Source organism: Hyaloscypha bicolor (assembly GCF_002865645.1).
Source record: "Hyaloscypha bicolor E unplaced genomic scaffold K444scaffold_92, whole genome shotgun sequence".
Taxonomy (NCBI): domain Eukaryota; kingdom Fungi; phylum Ascomycota; class Leotiomycetes; order Helotiales; family Hyaloscyphaceae; genus Hyaloscypha; species Hyaloscypha bicolor.
Window position 1 is genome coordinate 229,198 of NW_020194594.1, and position 22,749 is coordinate 251,946.

Sequence of the window (22,749 nt, forward strand, 5' to 3'; positions counted from 1 at the left end):
ATGGGCCAGCAAATCTCTACTCCCGCAATGCCCATGGAAGAGCCACCTCCTTTGAAGTTTACACTGTTTCCCAAACTTCCACCAGAGTTGAGAAACAAGATCTGGGAGTTTGCCTTACCTGGTATGTGCCCCAGCGCCGCGGGCAAAACCAATTTCTATTCCAATCTTCCCAAAACAATCTGTATGGAGCAATTGCTAAATCTGTCTTCATCCAGGTCCACGAAAGATCACGATCGAGTCATGGGATTGTGTCACCGTCTACCGCAAGCTCCAACATCGTCATCGACAACAGCAAAACAAATCCGATATCCCTGTCACTCTTCGTGTCTGCCGCGACTCTCGCGCGATAGCACTGAAACACTACTCCCTCGCCTTCAGATACCGCCTTCTCCGAACCGTTTATTTCGACTTCGATATTGATACCCTGCATCTTGTTGATGAGTACGCCTTAAGGGCTTTTACCCAATCCTACGATGGCGAATTCGAAGAAGAGAGAGCGGAATTGAACGTCAGGAGACTTCACGTTGGCATTGAATTCGAAACCATCAGAGGTCATCCATTTTCTCGCATAAAAGACTTCGATGCCTTGCAGCACCTGACCATCGAGTTTTACAACTATATTCCTTTCGCCAGTCCACTCAATGACAAGGATTTGGTGTTCGCATTCCGTCGGCGATGGGAGAACGATATATATGGATGGACGAAGGCAGCGAAAGTTCCAAAGAATACTCGCCTTCGGTACTGCTACAGAGAACTTCAGTTGCCACAGCTGGTTTCTGCCAATTCTGAGGTATTTGAGCTCCCTGAGGATATTTTATAATTGCTAATTTACGTCGTGACAAGGCTTGCTCCTAAGGCGACAACTCAGATAATTAAGTCAATCCTTCAGAGCACTCTGATGCCGTTGACTGATATCGAGTGTTTTACGCCTCAGCACACACTCTGGTAAAGACCGAAAAGCAAATAATGGAGTACTGAGAAGCCATAATTCATTAAAAATGGCAAATTAAACTCCTAATGACAAAGTCTTTGTGCAAAACTGAACAGGCTAGTGTCTCTGAGGGGAAAGTGGTCTCCTATTTCCGTAGAATTCGAATTACTTTCTTCAAAACTATTTCTGTATTATCCTGGAGCCAAATGCTTAACGCCTTCTTCAAAATTACATACGGGTCAATCGCTTGTAATCATCCCACGAAGTCTCCCGACTAAAGTAGCCCGAGTCGGGGATAGACCCCCTCTTTCAGGCATGGGTCAAGAAGAGCATTTTCAACCAGGAGCTGCCAGCCAGCATGCCATGGCTGAGCTCACCACCTCCGCCCTCTTCTCAGGACTTCCACCAGAGATGCGACTGAGAGTTTGGAAACAAGTACTTCCCATCCGGCCACAGATCATCAAGGTTGGCAAATGCTGTGTATGTCCGACCATAGGTTGCTACTGGCACAAAGCACACAACTAGCCTTCGACAAGTACCGATCTCACTCAAGACAATGCTGAAATTCGCCCTGAAGCACTCGAGAACCACGAGATTGGATTTGGAAAACGCGTACTCCACCTAGCCCTCTTTAACTTCTCCCAAAACAGACCCCATTTCAGATAAGAAGAAGCAACTAGAAATTTCTACCTTGCGCATGATCCTAGCCTCAAGGATCCCGAGGATGTAAAATACAAGCTGGGCATGTCATCCTTGATAATCAGTTGGGCAAATGGTGCCGTATTTAGGAGCGGCTTCTGAACTTCGTCAACCTGGAGACCGTGACGGTGATTCGGGTTGAAATCAGTAATGACAATGATATGGATTGATGGAGTGGACTCAAGGATACGACTTTGAGATACCCTGGCCGTTTTTGGGATCCAGAATTCCCTTTCCAAGGACTGGATGAAGATGGAAATGGACAAGAGAGGCCGGGTCGGCCGGTGGGAGCTCCTAAGATTATAATTTTGACTGTCGACGAAGTTGAAAGATTGGACTGGCGAATATCTCCTTTCGTTTCTTGATCTCGCCTTTAGCCACAGCTGGAGTTAAGAATTGCCAAGAGGTTGACAGGACTTGACCTTCTATTTAGGCAGGCCTTAACAAACTGTATTTTCCCTACAGTCTATTCTTCATTGTGCCGATCTTTGAACGTGTGAGCTAGAAATACCACATGTGACTAATAACGCAAGCAAACTACTTTATATCATGAAGTCGCTGTTGTGTTCGTGCCGAATCAAAAATCTCGTGCTATCATGTAGCCTTGCCCCAAGTTAGGGTTATCTGCCGTGTTCGGCACGCCATCCTCTCTACCCGACAACAACAAGCAAACAGGGTTTGCGATATTTGACAACACCAAGGAAAATTTCTGGGACATTTCGTGGTACGGTATCCCAATTATCCCTTGCCCAACTGTCTTCTCGCCCTCTGGGGAGGGTCAGGTGGTGTTTGGACCTGCTCTGACAATAAACAGTTCCCCCGCCATCGCAACAAGATGGAAATCGGAGATCTCGCGACTGCTCAGATCGTCGAGCAGCCTGAGTTCACCTTGTTTCCTAGGCTGGCACCGGAGATACGCCTCACCATCTGGAAATTGGCAATCCCCGGACCTCGAGTCATAACAATTCAAGAACACAACGATGCGACACCGAACTTCCGATTACTGGCGGCAAGCTACGCAATTCCGGCGATGCTGCATACCTCCCGGGAGTCGAGAGAGGTAGCACTGGGAAGCTACGAACTCGCTTTCACAAATCACCGAAACGTCAAACCCATGTATCTAGACTTCTCAAAAGACATCTATTGAACTGGGATCGATTTATCGGTGGAAAATCGATATATTGGAGATTGACAATCTGTAGAATGACTAGTTTTGACTAGATACAGGAGAGTGATTCCATAAAAAACAGAGGGAATGGGTTCCCTAGCTATATTCCTGATTTCCACCCCACCATGTGATTTACCCCGCACTTACTTGGTGGTGGGAACGATTTACCAATCTGATTCCTGAACGCACGTTTAAGGAACGTAATCGAATGGCGATACTAATAAACGATTGGTGTGTTCGTACGTAAGTAATACCCAATAATCGGACGAACTGAATTAGTGGTTGAACCTGGAGTGGAAGGAAAGGATGCTAGCCAAGCTAGCTAGTTCAACAACATCATCTTCGCCAAAAACGCCAGGGACCTCCTTTCATTGTGCGTCGGAACCCAAGAAGATCCTCGAAACCACACAAAATTACGGGGAAGCTTGCGCCACTCGAAATTTTTGGGAGATCTGCGTCATTTGATGCTTGGCGGAAGTGATAACGACTTTGAGAGGAGTGGGGCACTTGAGGCACTTGGTTTCTGCATAATCAGGGAATTTCGGAACCTTGAGACTCTGGTTCTTGAACCTCGGGAAAGCTTCGAGACACCATCATGGACATTGGAGGAGGCTATTCGGAGGAACATAGCTAGATCTGCGGGGGAGCATCTTGATCCGAATAAGCTTGCTGGTCGTGTCTCGTTGGCTGTCATGTCAGTTCAGGAGATCATAGCCCGGGCTGAGAAATTGAAGGTAAGATTTTTTTTCTCCAGAAATAGAGGCCAAAAAGTCTGACCTGATGCAGGATGGAACTTCGGAGCTGGAGGAAGTGAAGTGGGATAGACTGAAGGCATAAAACATAGTCCTTGTCATTGAGGTGTTCGCAAGTTCTCATCCGCGAGGTCCAGCAAGCATAATAGGGGATCTGAACTTGTCCAATTGACGTTGCTTTGAGCTTGGGTGTAATTTGCAAAAGCCAAGACTGATAGACGTAGTTGAACGAGCAAATACATAACAATCTCTCTTTGCTACTGGTCACCATAATTGTGAAGAGGGGAAGGGATGTCCGGGTCTGGTTTGTGAAACGGGTAACGGGTCAAGGCCTTACCCGTGGGATATGTTATCCGGCATCCGGTAAAACCGAAAAAGTGAAAACACCGAACACACGTTCATTTTGAACAACACCCGATAAGAGCAACTAAGACAAAGGATATACATCTGCGCTCATTCGCTTCGCGGCAAATCATCGGTCCGGACTCACCTTCGACTCTGTTGAACTAGCTAAAGCAATATAGCTAGGGTCACGTGCTTGCAATGTAAACCAAGTAAAACGTACTGAATTGACTGCTGTTCTACAGTGGTAAGTAGACCGTATATATAGCCCTGAACCTCCTAAGTCACATGCACTAAACCCCTAAACCAGAGAGCCTTATACTGAACCATTCAACCTCAGCTGAACCGATTTAGCCTCACAGGGCATAATCTACTCAGTAATAAGCCTATGGCTTAAGCCCCATTAGTGCACAGCCCCTTAAGGCTCTGTTCCATTAGTACACAGCCCCTAAGGCTCTGTTCCAGGGCTTACTAAGCCTATTAGGGGCCTCAGGCCCCTAATTTCAACAGACTCCTTTCGAGCTAAGCGAACCTTGCATCACTCTGTACAGAGGCCAGCCATACTGCTATTCACCCTCAACCCCAAATGCCAGAAACAGCAAACATGGGTGTGAGTTGGGAAAATTTGCACAACACTCGCGTCTGTTTCTACCCTCAACCTCTAACTTTAAGCGCGATAAGCGCCTTTCTGTTACAACTCTTGCTCACAACCCACAATAGACTAAGACATTGTAGAGCAATCGTCCCATCTCCCGATCTAGCTCTTGCTTTCTTTTACGCTCTCTTCACATTATCCACGTCCATTTGGAACAACAGTTTGGTGTCGGTGCATCACATCGCACTTCAAAGTACCATGTAAGTTCTGGACCGTCTCCTCTCCGATAATCACATTCGACAGAAGGACGTTGGAACATTCGTCTGACCTCTTTGTCTGGCTTTTGCCTTGCTCTCTACATGGAGTTGACATTTCTCTACCCAGATTCGTACTGTACTTTCCAAATGGCTCTTGCAGAGTTCGATCGCTTCTTTAAGAAGTTTCCCGCTGAGGTCAAGGAGATGATATGGGTCTGCTCTGCAACCTCATCTCCACGAATCGTTACCATCAAACTTGACGAGAACCAAGAGATCAGAGTTGTCCATAACATTCCCGCCCTACTACATACAAATCAGCATGGTACGCATACTCCTGAGCTACTCTTGCAATTCGCGATTTACATATTGCTAACTCAGTGCTTAAGCTCGCGCTGTTGCCTTGAAGAAGTACACACTCATGTTCGCCAACCAACCTGCTATAGGCCCCTTTTACATCAATATGTGCACCGATATGATCTACGCTGAGGGCTTTGGAGCGTTGGCCATTCTCACTGAATTTCCGTACAAGATCGAAAATGGAGGAGCACGTCACTTTACTCAAGGCGCTCTTCAAAACCTGATGGTCAGTGGAGATATTCAAAACATGGAGGGTCCCGAGTTCAAGCTACTGCAAAAGTTCACTGCGCTGAGGGTCTTGAAGCTTGAATTTCAGGCTGCTGCGTTGGAGTCGGGACCTGCTGCGGACATGGGCGGTTCTTGGCATAAGATCTTGGTAAAGAGACTGCGCAAGGAGAACAAGGGTCTAATGGTCAAGTGGTACAAGAAGGTTGAGATAGAGGAGGAGGTGGCTCAGAAGCGCTCTTAGGATCCTGAGATGCAAAGTACATAGAACTCTGCACAGATGGGCAGCTCGTCTGTGAGACGTGGCTCCTTTTGTTAATGCATATAACAGAGCACCTTTCAAGAACTGCATCAATGTGTGTATGCTTCACATAATCCACTCCGCGGTGGGAATCTGCTCTTCTGAAGCGACGCTTTCCTAAAATTAAGATCGGCAACCTTTCGGAGAGCTATCGGCTAGCAGGGCTCTGCCAATTTCTACAAAATATCACGTCGCCACTGTATATCTTTCCGCGACTTCACCTCAATTTTCCTCAAGATTATCCAGCAAACGGCTACGGTAGGCACGAATATCTCCTCATATTATGGATCCAAGCCAGCTGACTCCACCAGATCACCCAAGCGGCGCATACGATCTCTTCGACAGCGGGCCAGCCACCATGGGCAACATCCTACAAGTAGTTCACACTCTTTCCGAGGCTCCCTCCGGAGTTTATATTGATTATATGGCAATGGACTGTCCCTGGTCCCTGCATCATTGAGATTACAGGCTCAGAGCGCTCTATCCCGTGGTTTTCACCAGTCAATATTGCGTCCCCGAATAGTCTCTACCAACAGAGCTGCTCTTGAATACCACAAATTGTTATTCCGCTCCAGACTTCGGAGGGGACTCTATTTCAGCTTCGCTTTCGACACTCTTACTTCCCGGGATCCGCCCATTGAGGGCCTTCCTCGGAACGGCACCCAATAGCTTCATCTACCTCCGCTATGCCGATTCCATCGATGTAGAGAGTAAGGTGAGACATATGATTGTGCGCAGTCCAGGGTCAATCTCATTTCGAAAACTGCAACCCTGGGCTGGATTCTTTGGGAACTTAGAGACAGCAGTATTCGAGTGGGACATTCACAAGCACCCGTTCGAACAAGTGCATCTGGATTTAAAGAAGCGTGGGAGAAAGACCAAGGAGTCTGAGAGAGAGTTTGCGGTGGTTCAGTGAGTCTCACATATGACTTGCAGGCTCTGTTGCAGAACAAGGAGCAGAGTAAGTCTATCCTCCGGAATTTTTGATAGACCTTGACTAAAATCACAAGCAGAAGGGCCTTTGGATTCCAGGAGGTTCTGGGACTGGGAGGATGTGTTTTCTAGTAACTTCGAAATATCCGGTCGTCGAGAAAGTATTCCCATGTTGGTGTATATAGTCTCATCGATTCGCGGTCTCGCTGCAGGCCCAACACGCCGGATAAGAGTGAGAGAAGGTCTTTATTTACTTGAGAGGGACATGACGGAGTTCCAAACTAAGGAGTACTCTTTCTTTGCCATATATCAATACCGCAGTCACCATAACAAGAATTGCCAGAGTATCTGTGTTTTTGTGTGGAACCCGCCTCAAAATACTTGCTTCTAATGAACTTAAGCTAACACCAACTCGGTTTCCCTTTTTTGTCGAAACCAGTGTCTTCAATAGAGATACTTTGCAGTATCCAGGACTACATTGCGCAGCAAGGCTGAGTTTTGCAAAGAGGGTCGAAGGAATGATTGGTTGCAAAAATCCAGGTGTCGAGATTCGACAACAGCCGAAGAGGCGTTGAATGCCAGCACAGCCTACTTTCTTGTCGCAGCACACCCCAGCTTCAAGATCGAGAACTTCACCCAACGCTCGAATATCCTCACTCCGTCTTTCATTTCATATTAAGCTTCATGTATGAGGTTTGCGTGACAAACATCGTGCATCTATCGATCAAGCTGACACTTTGAAACGCGCTGCGTGGTACTATGGACCCCCTCTCAGCCTTGTCCGTGGCTGCGGCTGTAATTCAGTTCGTCGACTATGGAGCTGGTATTGTATCAAAAGGAACCCAACTTTATAAGTCTGTGGATGGGGCCTTGGGCGAGAATATTGAGCTCGAAACAGCATCTATCCGACTTCAACAGTTGAGCAGCGGTGTGCAAGGCTCTCTCAGTCAGGCTCGTCGGGATAGTACGCAGGGCTCACCCACTCAAGTTGACCAAGATCTGGAGACAATATGCAAGGAATGCGTAACGGTATCAAAGGAATTAGTGGACAAGCTTGAAACATTGAAGGTCCCTGGAGATCACCGCTACAAGAAGTGGAAGAGCTTCCGGCAGGCACTGAAATCGGTTTGGTCCAAAGAGAAGATCGAAGCGATTGCGAAAAGATTATACAGCTTGAGGGCGGAGTTGAATACACATGTTGTAGTTTCTCTGAGGTAATGTTCGATGGATCCTCCTAGCTCGATGCTGTCTAAACAATTTGGCGAATAGTGGCAAGGTGACCTCACTGTCTATTCAACAGGACGCTCGCTTTATATCGCTTGACGCTGGTGTCGGAAGAATTATGATAGCACTACTAGCCAACAATGAGGCCACCCAAGCCGAGATTGCCCAAGTGGAAAGCAAAGTCGACGGGGTATCTATCCAGCTTAATGCCATGAGTTTGTCTGGACAAGAAGAACATGCCAAGACTCGAGAACTATTAGAGAATCAAGAGAAAGATAGGCACCGAAGAAAAGCGGAGCTTCACATTCGTGAGAGCCTCCGATTTGAATCAATGACCCATCGATATGAGACCATTTCGGAAGCACATCAACGTACATTCGAATGGATATTTCGGGAGCCCGAGGAAGAACATTTGACGTGGAGCAGCTTCATCGACTGGGCCGAGTCAGGTAGCGGGATTTATTGGATCAACGGGAAAGCTGGGTCTGGGAAGTCGACTCTTATGAGATTTATTGTTGACGATTCACGAACTAGAGGGCACTTGCAAAAATGGGCACCACATGGGGCTCTGAACACTCTAGCTTTCTTCTTCTGGAACAGTGGGGTGCCAGAACAGTGTTCACAAGCTGGATTGCTGAGGTCAATCATTCATGATGTCCTGGAAAAACATACCAATTTGTTTCCGGAAGTCTGCCCCGAGGAATGGGAGAAGTCTCTGGAGCTGGCCAAACATGGAGTACCTGTAGCACTTGAGAGCTGGTCGCTATCGAGACTACAAAAAAACTTCAAACGACTGGTTGGCTGTGCCTCCGAGAAGAATCACTTTTGTTTCTTTATCGACGGTTTGGATGAATATAATGGAGACTACGAAGAGATATCCGACTACTTTTCTTCGCTTTCCAATTTACCGTATGTCAAATTCTGCATCGCCAGCCGGCCCTTGATTGTTTTCAAGGACTCCTTCAACGGATTTCCAAGCCTCAAACTTCAGGATCTGACATCAAACGATATTCAAAGATATATCAAGGACAAGTTAAATGGTCATAAGAGAATGAAGTTTTGGACCACAAGAGAACCTGAGACATGCAAAAGACTTGTTGCACAGCTTATTAACAAAGCTGAGGGTGTGTTCCTTTGGGTTAAGCTTGTCGTCAAATCCTTGCTCAAGGGACTGAGCCAAAGGGATGGCATTCCTCAGCTTCTGAAGAGACTCGATGCATTTCCATCGGACCTAGAACTGCTGTATGGACATATGCTGAGCTCAATTGACCCCATCAACGTGGAAGAAGGTGCCATCCTCTTCCAAGTTTTCGACGCGGCGTACAAATTTTCAGCGCTAAACGACTCTTCGGTAGAGATATTGTACACTGCCTATACGGTTGATCTACCACGGGTATTTGGCACCAGTGAAGACGATCTAAGACAAGCAGTGAAGGAAGAAGTGGGGCTTCGAGATTTGACTCTGCTTAAGTCCAAAAACTGCTCCATATATGCAATCGAAAGCCTCAGTGAATACATGGATGATATGCTCCGGACACGATGCGGCGGGCTCATCGAACTAACTCAAACGGACCACGTCCAGGTCAATCTTCACTACCTCCATCGAACAGTAAGAGACTACTTGGCTCGAGCAGACGTATGGAAAGGTATCTGCAGCCATAACAGATACGGTTCTATGTTCGATCCGTTACTCCAGCTAATTATGTCCTATGTCCTGCGCCTGAAAAGACTCTTTCTCTTCGAGAAACTTCCGTCAGAGAATACAAGTCAAGCAATCGACAATCTATGGAGTTGTATGTGCTGGGAATTGGCGGCCGAATTCGACAAGTTGTGGTTATCCGACCGCAGAACGAGGGATTTGACCGTCCCTTGCCGTCTCTTCGACGAGTTCGATCGAGCAGCAACAGAGTTGAGCCATAGGGTACATGCCCTGCGAGGGCGTACGCTCGGCCATTGGTCGAACCAGAAGTTTCCAGCAACCTGGGAATCTGATTTCCTTTGCGAGGCAATCAGACAGAAACTTCTTTTCTACGTTGCACCCAGATTTCTTTCGAATGGCGGATCTGTGGAACGGGCTTCGGGGCTACCATTAATCGGGTTCACATTCTTGGGGAACCATCCAAGGCCCTTGAATGAGCCATTGTGCAGGATGATGGAATTTTTGCTGGAGCAGGGTGCCGATCCCAATGAGGTTTTTGAGGGCCACACAATTTGGGAGTACTTCATCCATTATTTTCATACTTCCGATAAATCAGGATATAGCTTCATTCTGGGGAGAGGGTCGAAGATCCTAAAAAGGCTTCTAGAAACTTTCATGAAAAGCGGCGCTGATCTAGATATATGCTGCATCGAAGATGATAAGATTTGGGACCGAGGGTTTAATTACGGGCCTTCTGGGCCTTCTGGGACCCTCGGAATGTGGTTTATGCATCAAAAAAACCTTTTGATTAATCATGTGGTACCATCCACGGACGCAGACACGAAGAGATATAAGAGAGTAGAAAGCACTAGTTCCGGTTTTACAACCTCGATATTTTCCGCCGAATCACCAAGAACAACTGACCAGAGCGAAGTGTCTACTCTGATGAAGGTTCAATGGACGACAATGAAAATCTTTCGTTTCAGGAACGCCATTCGTTGGCCGCTGTAATCAAATACCTGTTCGCGACAGAGGACGACCCACATGGTGCTGATGAACTTTTGGAGTTGATGGTTGCATTGAAAGCAGCCAAAAATCCATCAGAAGATAGACAGTCATAGGCAGCACACCAACTTGGTTAATTGGTACGTGAACGACGCCTAAGCCGAGGAATCAACATGTCAACAATGTCGAAGTCAAATCCGAGATGAAGGCGGCGGAATCAAGAAGTCAAGAGAAACTGAATCGTTCTTTGACGTATGGTATTACTAGGTTGAGTGGAATAAAAAGTCTATCCATATGATTCTCCCTATAATATACAACATCAGAACCACCGCCCCGACCAGTGCGAAGAAAAACTTACAAGAAACACTGCGATCTACTCATCAAGTCTTCTTCATCCTCTGCAACTGCACCAACTCCGAATACCGACCCCTTGCTTCCAAAAGACTATCATGGTTCCCACTCTCCACAACCTGCCCTTGATCAATGACATAGATTATATCAGCATTCTGAATGGTACTGAGACGGTGAGCGACGGATATTGTGGTGCGCCCTTTGGAGACACGGTCAAGTGCTTCTTGGACGACTTTCTCGGAGGTAGAGTCCAGGGCTGAAGTGGCTTCGTCGAGAAGTCTGGTGGTGTCATCAAGTCAGCAAAGAGGCCTCCTGCTCTGAGAGACCTGGTGGGAGAGAGGGAAGATGACTTACAGGATCTTGGGATCACGGATCAATGCTCGTGCAATGGCGACCCGTTGTTTTTGACCACCTGACAACATAACACCTTTCGACCCCACAATGGTGTCAAGGCCTGCCGGAAGAGAGATCTGCCCATGTGTTAGACTGAATCTGAATTACACTGAGCAATAGAGACTCACGATAAAATCATAGATGTTTGCGTCCTTGCAAGCTCTGATAACTTCTTCCTCGCCAACTTCAGATTCTGTTCCAAGCATGATATTTTCCCGAATCGTTCCAGAATAGAGAACCGGCTCTTGGCTAACGAGCGCAATATGACTTCTATAATCCCGGATATTGAAAGTGGAAATGTCCGTTCCATCCAAGAATATCGAGCCTCCAGTGGGATCATAGAACCGTTCGATGAGCGAGACGATCGTGCTCTTACCGCACCCACTTGGCCCGACCAGAGCTACGTACTGCCCAGGCTTGAAGGTCAAGTTAACACCCCTCAAAACCTTTTGTGTAGTACGGGTAGGGTACTGGAACTTGACATCACGGAACTCAATTGAACCCTCGACACTGTCAAGCTTTGTACCCGCGTCGGACCAGGTATCGATTTCGGGGACTCGGTCGAACAGAGACTTGAGTGTCTCTGCTGCTTGCTTTGACTTTCCCATGTCGGGGGCATAGGAGAACACTCCACCGGTAGATTGTGCTCCGAAGATGACTGCTGCGAACGCAACGAAGAAGTCCTGGATTGATAGCTGGTGATTTGAGATCAAGGTGCCGCCGTACCAGAAACCCAGTGCAGAAGCGAACAGCATCCCCGCCTGGGAAGCAGCGTAAAGGAGAGTTGAGTTCAAGGTAGACTTCAGATCTTTGGCAGTTTGATCAATGAGCATAGCCTCATAAGTTTCCAGCACATCATCTTCGCGGGTAAGAGATACGATGGTGCGGATAGCGGCCGTGGCTTCACAAGCATAGCTGGCTGAAACCTGATAGGCTGACCGACTTTGCTTGCTGAATCGTGCGAGCATCCAGAAACGGAGGAAGCCACAACACATAAGAACAGGCATTGCTGTTGCGCACACTAGTCCGAGTCTCCAGCTTATTGCACAGGCGAGAGCTAGCGCGACGATGATAGTGGTGAGAGCATTCAAAATGGCGCCGAGGGTTGCCCCACTCATCCCAGATAAATCGTTGACATCTGTGGATAGCATAGAGACAAGAGCCCCAGAAGAGTTCTCGGGTAGATCGAAAAAGGCGATGTCTTGACGGAGGATTGAGCGGATTGCGCGAGATCGAGCACGGAAGATAAGTCTCTCTGAGCCGTATGCGAACGTGATACCCTGACCTGTATAAGACCCGAAAACTCCGAGTCCAAGAACAAGGAACATCAAAGACCAGAAGTTGACATCGTGTCGTAGTTTGGGATATTGTTCGGAGGGGAGTGAAAGGGCGGAGATTTCGTGGCCCAAGAACAATGCCTGAATAGGCATGGCTGATCCACCTAGAATGGAACAGAAGATGCCGAGAACCATGATACCGATTTCTGGCTTGTTGAAGGACGCTACGAAAGCGATCAATGTCCATAGTGAGTAGTTTGCTTGAGACTTGATTTGCTCTCCTTGCGGCCTATGTCCGGATTTCTCAGTGAAGGTTTTCGTTAGGCTGATTGTCTTCTCTCTCAAAGAATGGGATTTTGAGTGGACAAGAGACAACTCATGGTGCTCTGTGTCGTCTAGAGAAGTTTCCGGGTGGGCATCAGAACTAGGCTGTGAGGCTTGATCTCCCGCGAGCTTTTGTGCTTCGAGTAACTGAAAATATGCACCGTGGCTTTGAACGAGTTCCTCATGTGTGCCTTGCTCAACAATAGAACCCTCGGACATTACCACAATGTTGTCAGCTCCCTTGATAGTAGACAACCTGTGGGCTATGGCAATGGTGGTGCGCCCTTGAGAAGCAGCATCAAGAGCTTCTTGAACAATTGACTCGGACTTGGTGTCTAAGGCGGATGTGGCTTCATCAAGCAGCAAGATTCGCGGATCACTTATGACAGCGCGGGCAATTGCAATTCGTTGCTTCTGACCCCCAGAGCTATGGTTGACAGTCAGTATAATTTCTTCCTCGGTATATGGAAGCATGTAGTGGGCAAAAGACAGCCTTACAGGAGGAACCCTCTTTCACCAACGTTCGTGTCATATCCTTCTGGCAAAGAGGTGATGAATGAGTGTGCGTTCGCCATCTTTGCTGCATTGACGACCAAATCCATTTTTTCAGCGCCGGTAGCATCCGAAAATCTGCTTCCGATGAGACCATGTGCAATGTTGGCAAAGATGGTAGTGCCAAATAAAACTGGCTCTTGACTCACCAGAGCCATTTGCCTTCTGAGCCACTTCAAATCCAGAGTCTGAATATCGTGACCGTCAAGAAGGACTTGACTTCTGATTGGAGTGTAGAATCGCTCGACCAATCCCACGATGGTCGATTTTCCAGAACCAGATGCACCAACAAGTGCTGTGACTTTTCCTGCTGGGATAGTGAGATCAACGTCATGCATGACAACCACCTCAGGCCGCGAGGGGTACACATGTTTGATTCCTTTGAGCTCGATTTCCCCTCGTACCTGATCTAGTACTTTACCATCGGTATGTTCATCTGTGGGAGGTCGATCGATGACGCTGAAGATTGGTCCAGCGGTCGCGGATGCGGCTGCGAAGGCTTGGAAATGAGGTGCAATTTGACCAAGAGCCGTTGACCCCATCATAGTTGCTAGTAAAACAGTGATGATCTGACCAACTGACATTTCCCCTTTCACCAAAAGTCTAGAACCCTCCCAGAATGATAGGCCATAGCCGCAGAAAATGATCCCAAGCATCGTCCCCAACATCATACCTGTGACGACTCTCATTCTGAAGCCCCATATCTCTGCCTGTGAAAGGTATCCATCGTACTCCTCGGCGAGCCTCTCTTGTGTTCCCAGGGCTGTGGCGTTTCTGATGGAGCTGAATACTTCTTCGGCAATGGTGGCTGATGTACCAGACGACTCTCCAGACTTTTGCTTGAACCGAACCATGAGTTTAGAAAAGCCGGACATCGAGACCACCATTGTGAGAATTGCTGTACACATGATAAAGGTCAACTTCCAGTTCTTGATGAACCCAACAATGAGTGCTCCAAAGAACATAGAAATGCCAGTAACTGTCAGCCCGAGCTTATGAGATATTCCATCCTGAATCGTGGCCATGTCGCCGGTGATGCGGCTTGTAATCTCTCCGGCTCCAAGTTTGTCGAAGAAGGCCACATTTTGGTTGAGAATAGCGGCAAGATACTTTTGTCGAAGCTTTTGCGAGATGTGTTCCCCGGTGTAGATGAATCCGACAGTGGCAATATAGTTTGCACAAAAGGCTGTTATGCCCAAGTAAACGAAGAATAGAGACAAATGACTGATTTCGTGTCGAAACGAGGCGGGATTTGAATGACTGCTAAAGAATGACTGGAAGCTTGAAGTAAGAGAGCCAAATACAACCTTCCAAAGTTAGCCTTGTTTTCAGAGATTCTTGGGCAGGGCACTCACGGTCATCAAGGGGAATATAACACCTGCAACAATTGCAAAAAATGTGCTGATTATTATAATAAACAAGTCGATGTTCGTCGCATAGCGATACAGCATGAAGTAAGAGGCTTTCACACGAGGCAAATTCAATTGCTTGGCTAGAATCTCCTGCTCTGCTTTTGTAAGATCGTGGCTCTGACCTTCTTTTTCGTTTCTGAGTTCTTCATGGCTCGCTTTCGAGGAGGTTGGCAAGTTGGCTGCCATGCCTGTAGCTGTTTGCGTCCAGAGAGAGCTTCTGCGACGGCGAAGGCTCGAGGCAGAGGATTAGCCAGGGACAACTTGGCTTGAGGCCCGATTGAAGATGCCGTAAATCAAAGAATAGAAGAATTATAACGCTTTGGGGCAGCAAGAAGAAAGTGACTGATTTTGAGAAAACAAGGGATGGATGGAAGTATTTCTTTCCTCGACGTTGGAAATCGGAGGTTAAGAGCCCCGAGTCCCCGGCAAACTGGGCCAATCGAACTCCCTGCAGAAATTCGTACTCCCAATCGGTAATACGCTAATCCAAAAAGGGAATACGGAAGGATGTTTTTGGATCTGATACTTCTCGGGGATTAGCTACATGGAAACAGTGCTCTGCCCATCGGGTAAGCATTGCGTGTTCCACCGGTTCGAGGGCCTTGGCAGGATATCTTTTCCACCAGTCTGCGGTCTCAACTCTCAACCATTTGCAAGGGACACAGTTTGTAAATGTCTCAATCTTTCCGGGTCCCATATTTCTTGCAATATTTTCAATGAGGTAAACCTAATGCTTCCAATTTCCATGATTGTAAGCAGCAGTGGCCTGTTGCTCGGGCGGGGCTAGCAATGACAATGGGATATCAGTGCACCGCGAGCAATGCCCACCCAACTTTGACCGCAGTTTATTGAACATCATTGTGGCTCCATCTCGCATCCACCAGATCTTCTCCGTGTATACGCGCAGAATTGCTGCGTAGTAGTATAATAGAATCGTCAACGATACAGGATTTCCCTCGCCAATTTGCAGTATAAACCCTTTGGTGGACATCTTACCACTGGAGGGCCAAGTGAACAGATATCGATAAATGTCTGGCAAAAGGCCAGTTGATTCAATGTCAGGTGAACTGATGCAAATGACGTTCAGAACAATAATGAGCCGTTTGAGGGCGGAGACGTTGTTATTTGAGGCGTTATCAGGAGCTCTTGTACTGAGTCCGCAATCGATGCAGTGGAAAAAGACGTTCTCTAGCTTGTTGGCCGTGGACTGCGATTCCATCAAATACCGTTCTAAGTTGACCCTGGGACTGTAGACCAAGACGCTTGACCATTTGGTTTGACTGAATGCCCCCCGAACGAGGGCCATGCAGTCCTTTAAGCCATGGAAGTGGTCGGCCGTATGACTGAAGCATACAGCAATATCTATGTCGGCGTTTAGATCGTGCTCCATGTGCGACCATGCGTAGTGAACGAGCAAAGATGTGCAGCTAATAATGGACTCCAAGTTTTCGCAAGTCATGTCTAAATTCAAGGCACCTCGTAAACCCGAAAGAGCACAGGATATGTATTGCAGATCAGATTCGCGGTCGTGGTGGTATGTAGGTGTGTTGTGCTTCATATGAGCTATCGTGACGAGGAGAATAGCGCTCTTGACAAAGTCATACTAGAGGGAGGTCTTAGCCAATGCTGTGTAAGATATTGAAGGATGAGAAACGAACCTGCCAGGCGCTCTTCAATACAACTGTTCGCCATAGTGTCTCACAAAGGGCGAGGTTCTGGGATGTGAACTTTTCAAAATACAGAAGAAGCTCCCGCTCTTTGGAACTCATGCTTGGGGCAAGTTCCATAAGATTGCATGATGGGGTGACCTCTTCTGTATTATGAACATCTTCTACTGGCATGCCTGCACGTGTAAAACAGGTTGGACAAGCCACTCCTGCACGGTGGTCTGTTGAATGTTTGTCGAGCATTTCTAGCCAATTCAGTCGTGACCTGTGAGGCTGGCCAGCATTCGGTCCTTGATAAACCGAATTTCCATCATCTTCAACTTCCGCACTAAACCCTGGCATTTGAATGTGAAAGATGTCTGTCAAACAGATCTCCCGATATTGCCTAGTAAGTCTATTGAGAAATTCTAGTTGACTTAGCGAAGTACTTTGAGACGGTCCAGACGTTTTCGCCACTTCAATCCGTCTCCTGGAATGGGCCTCCGCCGGTCCAAGTGAGACTTTGAAACTGCATTGCAAATTTCTCCTTGTGCAATTTAGACAAGCAGGTGATGTTTCGTCGCACTGAATTCGATGTCAGCCTTGCAGCCACAAGCCCTGATGCGGCACAGGGAACGTGGATCACATACTTTAACTTTCCTCCGCTTACAAGTCGCACATCCATTTCTTGATTTATGATGTGGCTGACGTTTCCGTAGGGGATTCCCGGCAGCATCAACCTGCAGCTTCGCTGGAGGGGTCCCGGATGCAGCTGGCAAAGCAAAGAACGAGAAATTGCTGTCCATGGCCACGAACTTCGTATTCCAACTTTGGTGAGACCAAGGCAGAACATTGCTCTTATATGGAACGTTCCACGCCACTGACTAGGATTAAGATTGACGTGGGGACCTGATTGTTGTTTGAGGAGGCTGAGTTGAGGTTGGCGGCGTCCAGGTTTCAATGTGGTTTGGCGGGCTTCTGTGGCTTCGTATTCCGAATGCAGTTAGCAGAATTCGTATTCCGGAAGCGGTTAGATTCCAACTCTCGACCGCTGAACTGGCACGCGTTCAGCACGATATTTGGCATTATTAGGCACCCATTTCATGCTTGCAGCAAGGTGTCCGTGTCCTTGAAAAGTGTTGAATTCCTGTTGAGCCCAATTCTCAAAGCTGAAAAACGTAGAGGCACGTGACGTCTGAAAAAGGGGTAGCGGGGCACCCCCTCGCGTAAACAATAGCTGACACTGCAAATTTGCTCACGACTGGGTTGAAAAATTCGAAGTCGGCTGCTAGATTACATTAAGTTTAACTTGGCAGCATAAACTTGCTGGTGTCTTGTTGGATAGGAAAGTTATGACCAAAGACAAAATGTATTTCCCCGTGAAATTAAAAGGTTTCTTTTCCCAACCCCCAATTCTTTAGTCTGGGGCGACCATGATAATCTTTGCATATCCATTATTACTGGGAAACTTTGAAGCATGGCCAGATAGATCTTAAATTCGATAAGCGGGGTTTCGAAGGGCGTATGAAGACCCCACTTTCGACATTTCGATGACTAAGAAAATTGTATACGTTCAGCAAAATCTCGTCTTCGACATTCTTCATCACTCAATTCTTAACTACTATCAATTCAACTTTCATTTCCGGTTGGTGGCCAAATCTAGATGGCAACATTAACAGCCCAAACCTCGCTCGAGCAATTTCAGCTCAGTACTTTGACTCCATCAAGCCCCTCACGAAGCCCAACACAGACAAGCGAGATTGCCGTGCTCTCAACCAACAATATCGCCTCTGGTGAGACAGTGATCCAAGAACTCAAGCCTGTAGATGGCGGAGTCGCAGCCTGGACCGTACTAATTACCGCTTTCGTGTTCGAAGCCGTATTATGGGGTACCCACCCACATTCTCTCCTCCAATGTCGATTGTCGACTTACAGGGTGACAGGATTCCCCATCTCCTTCGGCGTGTTCGAAGAATATTATTCCACAATCCCTGAATTCAAAGACAGCTCGTCTAAAATAGCACTCATTGGCACCCTAGCACAAGGGCTCTCCTACCTTGGGGCTCCGTTCTCAGCCTCGGTTGCGAAACGCTTCCCGCGGTACCAACGGCAGCAAATCTGGGCAGGCTGGCCGCTCTGCATCCTTGGTCTTGTGTGCGGTTCATTCACAACCACCGTGAACGGATTGATTATCACCCAGGGAATAATGTACGGCGTTGGTTTTGTCACGTTATACTATCCTATCATTAGTATGGTTGACGAGTGGTGGGTTGCGAGAAAGGGCATGGCATTCGGTATCATTGCCAGCGCAGCAGGTGCTTCTGGTACCGTCATGCCCCTCATTATTAACGCTTTACTGAAGAAATATGGGTACAAGACGACGTTGAGAGCTATTTCTGTTGCGATGGTGATCCTTACAGGACCGCTGATCTTTGCGTTGAAGGGACGCTTGACGCATTCTGAGCGCAGTACCATGACGAGGACCAATTGGTCCTTTGTTAGGAAACCGCTCTTTTGGGTTTATTGTAGCTCAACACTCATTCAAGGATTGGGCTTCTTCTTCCCGGCTGTTTACTTGCCTTCTTATGCTGCGGATATCGGTCTCTCGTCCACGCAAGGAGCGCTGATATTGGCGGCTATGGCTATTGCGCAAGTGCTGGGGCAATTCGTGTTTGGTTATCTTTCTGACAAACATCTTCCAGTCAGCTCCTTGGCGATAATCTGTTCGTTCATGGCGATGATAGCTACGTTTGGCCTATGGGGGGTGGCGAAATCCCTTGGATTGCTCCTCACGTTCAGTATCATATTTGGGTTCTTTGCGTATGGTTTTGCCACGATGAGAGTTGGTATGGGGAGGGCAGTTAGCGATGATCCTTCTGGTGTTGTTGCAACGTTTGCGATCTTGGTGTTTCTGCAAGGTGTTGGGAATGTGCTTGTTGGTCCAATTAGTGCGGGGTTGTTGGAGAAGACTGTGAGGATTGATGCTTACGGGATCAATATTTATAGGTCTCTGGTGATCTTTACTGGGGCGTGTATGTCTCTAAGCGCAGTGGTTATCGTGCTTTGGTTTCTGCTGCCGAAAAAAGTGAGAGAGGTACAATTTGGAGCATCGCCGTCTAGGAATTGAAAATGGAGACGAAAGGGGGGAAATGCTTTGAACCGGCCATTGATAAAAGCGGAAGGGGGCATAAAAGCGGGAGATGGTTCGAAAATCATGTTGAGTTGTCGGTAGGTCTTTTCAGGAGACTCTGCAACTATGGTGAAAGGATCGATATGATAAAAAGTCCGGATGCCGCTCGAGGTTCACAAAAAGGGGCGGTATCCGAAACATCAGGCCCATTATTAGCATAGCTTAAAAAACGGGATCAGTGTAACACTTCACAGGAAGGCTCGCTCAACTCTAAAGCAATTTCATCTCCATGGTCTGAAAAGAGTCGTTCCGTCTCAACCTAGCCACCAATCAATCGTGATTGTTGGATGAAGCAATTCCCGCGGCTTAATTTTGATAAAGATTTGTATACACTGCCTAAAATGGAGATTTGCCAACCCTTTCACACGACTCCATATAGGTACTTGCCTATGCACCACGATCAGATAAACCCTCATACCTACCACCAATCGGCTACCATCCCGTCCAATTATCCAGAATCGCTGAATCTATTGTGGGCCAGAAGGGTCATATGGTTTGGGATTGCAATATGTTGCCCTGTTTTATTACCGCAGCTTCAAGAACCCAAGTTCGGAAGGTCAACCCCTCATCCATGCACTGCGGTAAAGTGAGGCCCTTCTCTTGTCCCTTCGATAGTGTATGGAATCTCCTCCCCGCAAGTGCGGAGTTCGGTTTTTATTGCGCCTTCGCAACCGCGAGAGATCTCCTCCCACTACCGGTTACCCGTACAGCCTGATGGTTTCGTTTCCCCGACTGTGCAAACATGTCTCTTGTAAATCATCATAAATACGTGGCTTTCCCGTGGACCCCAAAACGAAAAGAAGCTCAAATTCCCTTACGTTAACCTCGCTGCACTTGGCCTTTTCGAATTATCAAGATGTTATTCTCCTTCGGCTCGCTAGCCCTAGTGGCTTCACTGTCAGCAACCGTATCCTCCCACGGCATAATCACCAACCCAACTCCTCGCGGTCCCGGTACGCCTCATTGGCCGCCTGCGGCAAAGCCGTAACAAACAACATCAAGGAGACCTAACCTCACACGTGGAAGGGCTTCCATAAGCCACAAAGACCGACCCAACCTACAAAGCTGCCGACTTCAACTTATGGCTCTGTCGTGGAATGCAGTTCGCCGACAACAAGGCGAATGTTCAGACATACACGGCCGGACAGACGGTGCATTTCGATGTCAAGATCATGGTTAGGCATACCGGGACCGCGAACATGAGTATCGTGGATATGAAGAGCAATAAGATCGTCAAGCAATTGTTGTATTGGGATCAGTATGCGGACGAGAAGCAGAAGACGTTGCCGGCGAATAATACGGCGTTTGATGTTACGATTCCGAGCGACTTGAAGGGTGCTTGTGCTACTGCTGGAGACTGTGTATACCATTTTCCCTTTCGAAAGATGACGAGGTGGATTTGGCTAATGCTTGGTAGGTCCGTCAATTGTGGTGGTATGGAGTTGGCGTCAAGCAGACTTATGAGTCGTGTGTGCACTTCACGGTTGTTGCACCCATGGCGCCAATGACGAACAAGCGGTTCAGGAGGGTTTGAAAAGTTGAGAGGGAGTAGTTGTGGCGTGGCTTTGCTAAACTTGGAAGGAAACTCGATGAATTGCATAGATGAACAGCTTTGCTCGAGTTCTCTCTCGATGTAAATATCCAAAATGCTAAGAGTGAAATCTCAAAACTCAGCTGTTGCACCAAGTGAAAACGACAGCAAGAACCAAGGTTTCGGCGGGGAAAAACCAAACCAGTGTTGTGAGCTTTGCAAACTCCATGATGCAGAAAAAAAGCTGGGTAAGGGAATAAACGCATCGACGAAGCGTGCAGGACTAAGAAAAGGGAACCTGGCAGAGTTTGTTGGAGCGGAGAAGATTTGAGGTGGAGTTTCCCAGGAAGAGGGTGTGCTCAGATATGCGCGGATTCTGTGCAGATTTCAGACCAAGGCGGGGTTTGATGCTACTCAACCTCAATCCATCCCAAAGACCTCAATCTCACCCTCGACACCCTCGCGATCAGTGCATCCTCATAATATCTATGGGATAAATAAGCTGAAGCTGTGTACTTTCCAATATGGCTGTCCATCTACACCGTTGGCCTTGAAGGTCCCTTCGCCTCCACAATCCCCACCGGACGACAGTCTCCCGGACAGCTCAACAATAAGAATGGCAACCACCTTGTGCCAGATATCAACACCAATTCCTCTCTCTATCCGTTGCCATGGAACCAATTTACAGATCCCTCACTGAAAGAGCACTATCGTTGAAAGATCGGCTCGATAATGGCTCTCCAGGCCAACACCGCATTGTGGTTGTGCTCGCCGGTCCACCTGGCTCCGGGAAGTCCACAATTGCAGCAAAGGTCGTGCAGCGCTTGAACGCAACATCCACGACCCCCTTTGCTGCTCTCATTCCAATGGATGGTTTCCACCTGCCACGCTCCGCTCTCGACCTCCTTCCCAACCGCGCAGAAGCCTACGCCCGTCGCGGGGCCTCCTGGACCTTCGACTCCAACGGCATCCTGGACCTCGTCCACTCCCTCTCCGAATCTCGCTTCGAGCCCTCTTCCGAAACTATACTTGCTCCATCCTTCGATCACGCGCTGAAAGATCCTGTGGAGGATGGCATACGGATTGCACCTGATATAGGGTTCGTGCTGTTGGAGGGCAATTATCTGCTACTGGATGAAGAGCCATGGTGCCGGATCGAGGGGCTGGTGGATGACAGTTGGTTCGTGGATGTCGAGGAGAGGTTAGCGAGGGGAAGGATTGCGAAGAGACACGTCAAGAGTGGGATTGAGACGAGCTTGGAGGCGGCGGTGAGGAGGGCGGAAGGGAATGATTTGGTGAACGGGAGAATCATTAGGCAGAAGTTGGTGAGGCCCGCTGTTGCCGTGCAGAGCGTTGAGGAATGAATGTTGCCATTTCAATCTCCAGAAGTCATGTCAATGCTTTTTGCGGAATGCCTTGATTTCTTTGAATCCGGGTAAAATGAAATGGCCTTTGCGTCAAAACCAGGAGCAATTTGGTGGCCTTGTCCGAGACAAAAGTTTGTTATTATATCTGGTCTGTCGTTGCGGTAGTCTTTGGTCGAAGATTCGGGGTAGTTCCCTCCGATGTCATTCTACCTTTCCTCTCCATGTTGTATGCGTGACACCCGCCTTCAAATTGTGTTAGTTGTTCCGGGCGTCCAACA

The 22,749-nt window shown here is 47.8% G+C and overlaps 9 protein-coding genes across 9 annotated transcripts; 7 read left to right on the forward strand and 2 right to left on the reverse strand.

Moving 5' to 3' along the window:
- Positions 1-820, forward strand: K444DRAFT_630978 (uncharacterized protein; the record flags this gene model as incomplete). The annotated part of the gene is made up of 2 exons (XM_024883284.1): positions 1-121; positions 216-820. The coding sequence occupies 2 exons, from the start codon at positions 1-3 to the stop codon at positions 818-820; spliced, it is 726 nt and encodes a 241-aa protein (XP_024735280.1).
- A 1,219-nt stretch (positions 821-2,039) lies between these two features.
- K444DRAFT_614164 (uncharacterized protein) lies at positions 2,040-2,845 on the forward strand. Its single transcript, XM_024880488.1, has one exon. The coding sequence runs from the start codon at positions 2,466-2,468 to the stop codon at positions 2,775-2,777; it is 312 nt and encodes a 103-aa protein (XP_024735281.1). The 5' UTR covers positions 2,040-2,465; the 3' UTR covers positions 2,778-2,845.
- Positions 2,846-7,319: 4,474 nt separating this feature from the next.
- Positions 7,320-9,042, forward strand: K444DRAFT_563688 (uncharacterized protein; the record flags this gene model as incomplete). Its single annotated transcript, XM_024877034.1, has 2 exons — positions 7,320-7,774; positions 7,830-9,042. Coding segments are annotated over 2 exons (1,668 nt in total), but the record flags the coding sequence as incomplete, so codon positions are not given.
- A 1,766-nt stretch (positions 9,043-10,808) lies between these two features.
- Positions 10,809-14,923, reverse strand: K444DRAFT_531857 (P-loop containing nucleoside triphosphate hydrolase protein; the record flags this gene model as incomplete). The annotated part of the gene is made up of 5 exons (XM_024875032.1): positions 10,809-11,058; positions 11,134-11,249; positions 11,301-13,200; positions 13,272-14,632; positions 14,681-14,923. 5 exons carry the CDS (start codon positions 14,921-14,923, stop codon positions 10,809-10,811), a joined length of 3,870 nt encoding a protein of 1,289 aa, XP_024735283.1.
- Positions 14,924-15,246: 323 nt separating this feature from the next.
- K444DRAFT_664474 (uncharacterized protein) lies at positions 15,247-17,315 on the reverse strand. Its single transcript, XM_024886967.1, has 3 exons — positions 17,034-17,315; positions 16,396-16,968; positions 15,247-16,340 (listed from the first exon to the last, which is right to left on the reverse strand). Exons 1-3 carry the CDS (start codon positions 17,187-17,189, stop codon positions 15,465-15,467), a joined length of 1,605 nt encoding a protein of 534 aa, XP_024735284.1. The 5' UTR covers positions 17,190-17,315; the 3' UTR covers positions 15,247-15,464.
- A 696-nt stretch (positions 17,316-18,011) lies between these two features.
- On the forward strand, positions 18,012-19,804 carry K444DRAFT_563694 (MFS general substrate transporter). The gene is made up of 2 exons (XM_024877035.1): positions 18,012-18,272; positions 18,327-19,804. The coding sequence occupies exons 1-2, from the start codon at positions 18,047-18,049 to the stop codon at positions 19,508-19,510; spliced, it is 1,410 nt and encodes a 469-aa protein (XP_024735285.1). The 5' UTR covers positions 18,012-18,046; the 3' UTR covers positions 19,511-19,804.
- A 14-nt stretch (positions 19,805-19,818) lies between these two features.
- On the forward strand, positions 19,819-20,417 carry K444DRAFT_431562 (uncharacterized protein). The gene has a single exon (XM_024872769.1). The coding sequence runs from the start codon at positions 19,861-19,863 to the stop codon at positions 20,161-20,163; it is 303 nt and encodes a 100-aa protein (XP_024735286.1). The 5' UTR covers positions 19,819-19,860; the 3' UTR covers positions 20,164-20,417.
- A 205-nt stretch (positions 20,418-20,622) lies between these two features.
- K444DRAFT_503173 (uncharacterized protein) lies at positions 20,623-21,062 on the forward strand (the record flags this gene model as incomplete). The annotated part of the gene is made up of 2 exons (XM_024873367.1): positions 20,623-20,934; positions 20,991-21,062. Coding segments are annotated over 2 exons (384 nt in total), but the record flags the coding sequence as incomplete, so codon positions are not given.
- Positions 21,063-21,551: 489 nt separating this feature from the next.
- Positions 21,552-22,716, forward strand: K444DRAFT_614171 (P-loop containing nucleoside triphosphate hydrolase protein). The gene has a single exon (XM_024880489.1). The coding sequence runs from the start codon at positions 21,776-21,778 to the stop codon at positions 22,466-22,468; it is 693 nt and encodes a 230-aa protein (XP_024735288.1). The 5' UTR covers positions 21,552-21,775; the 3' UTR covers positions 22,469-22,716.
- Positions 22,717-22,749: the final 33 nt, after the last annotated feature.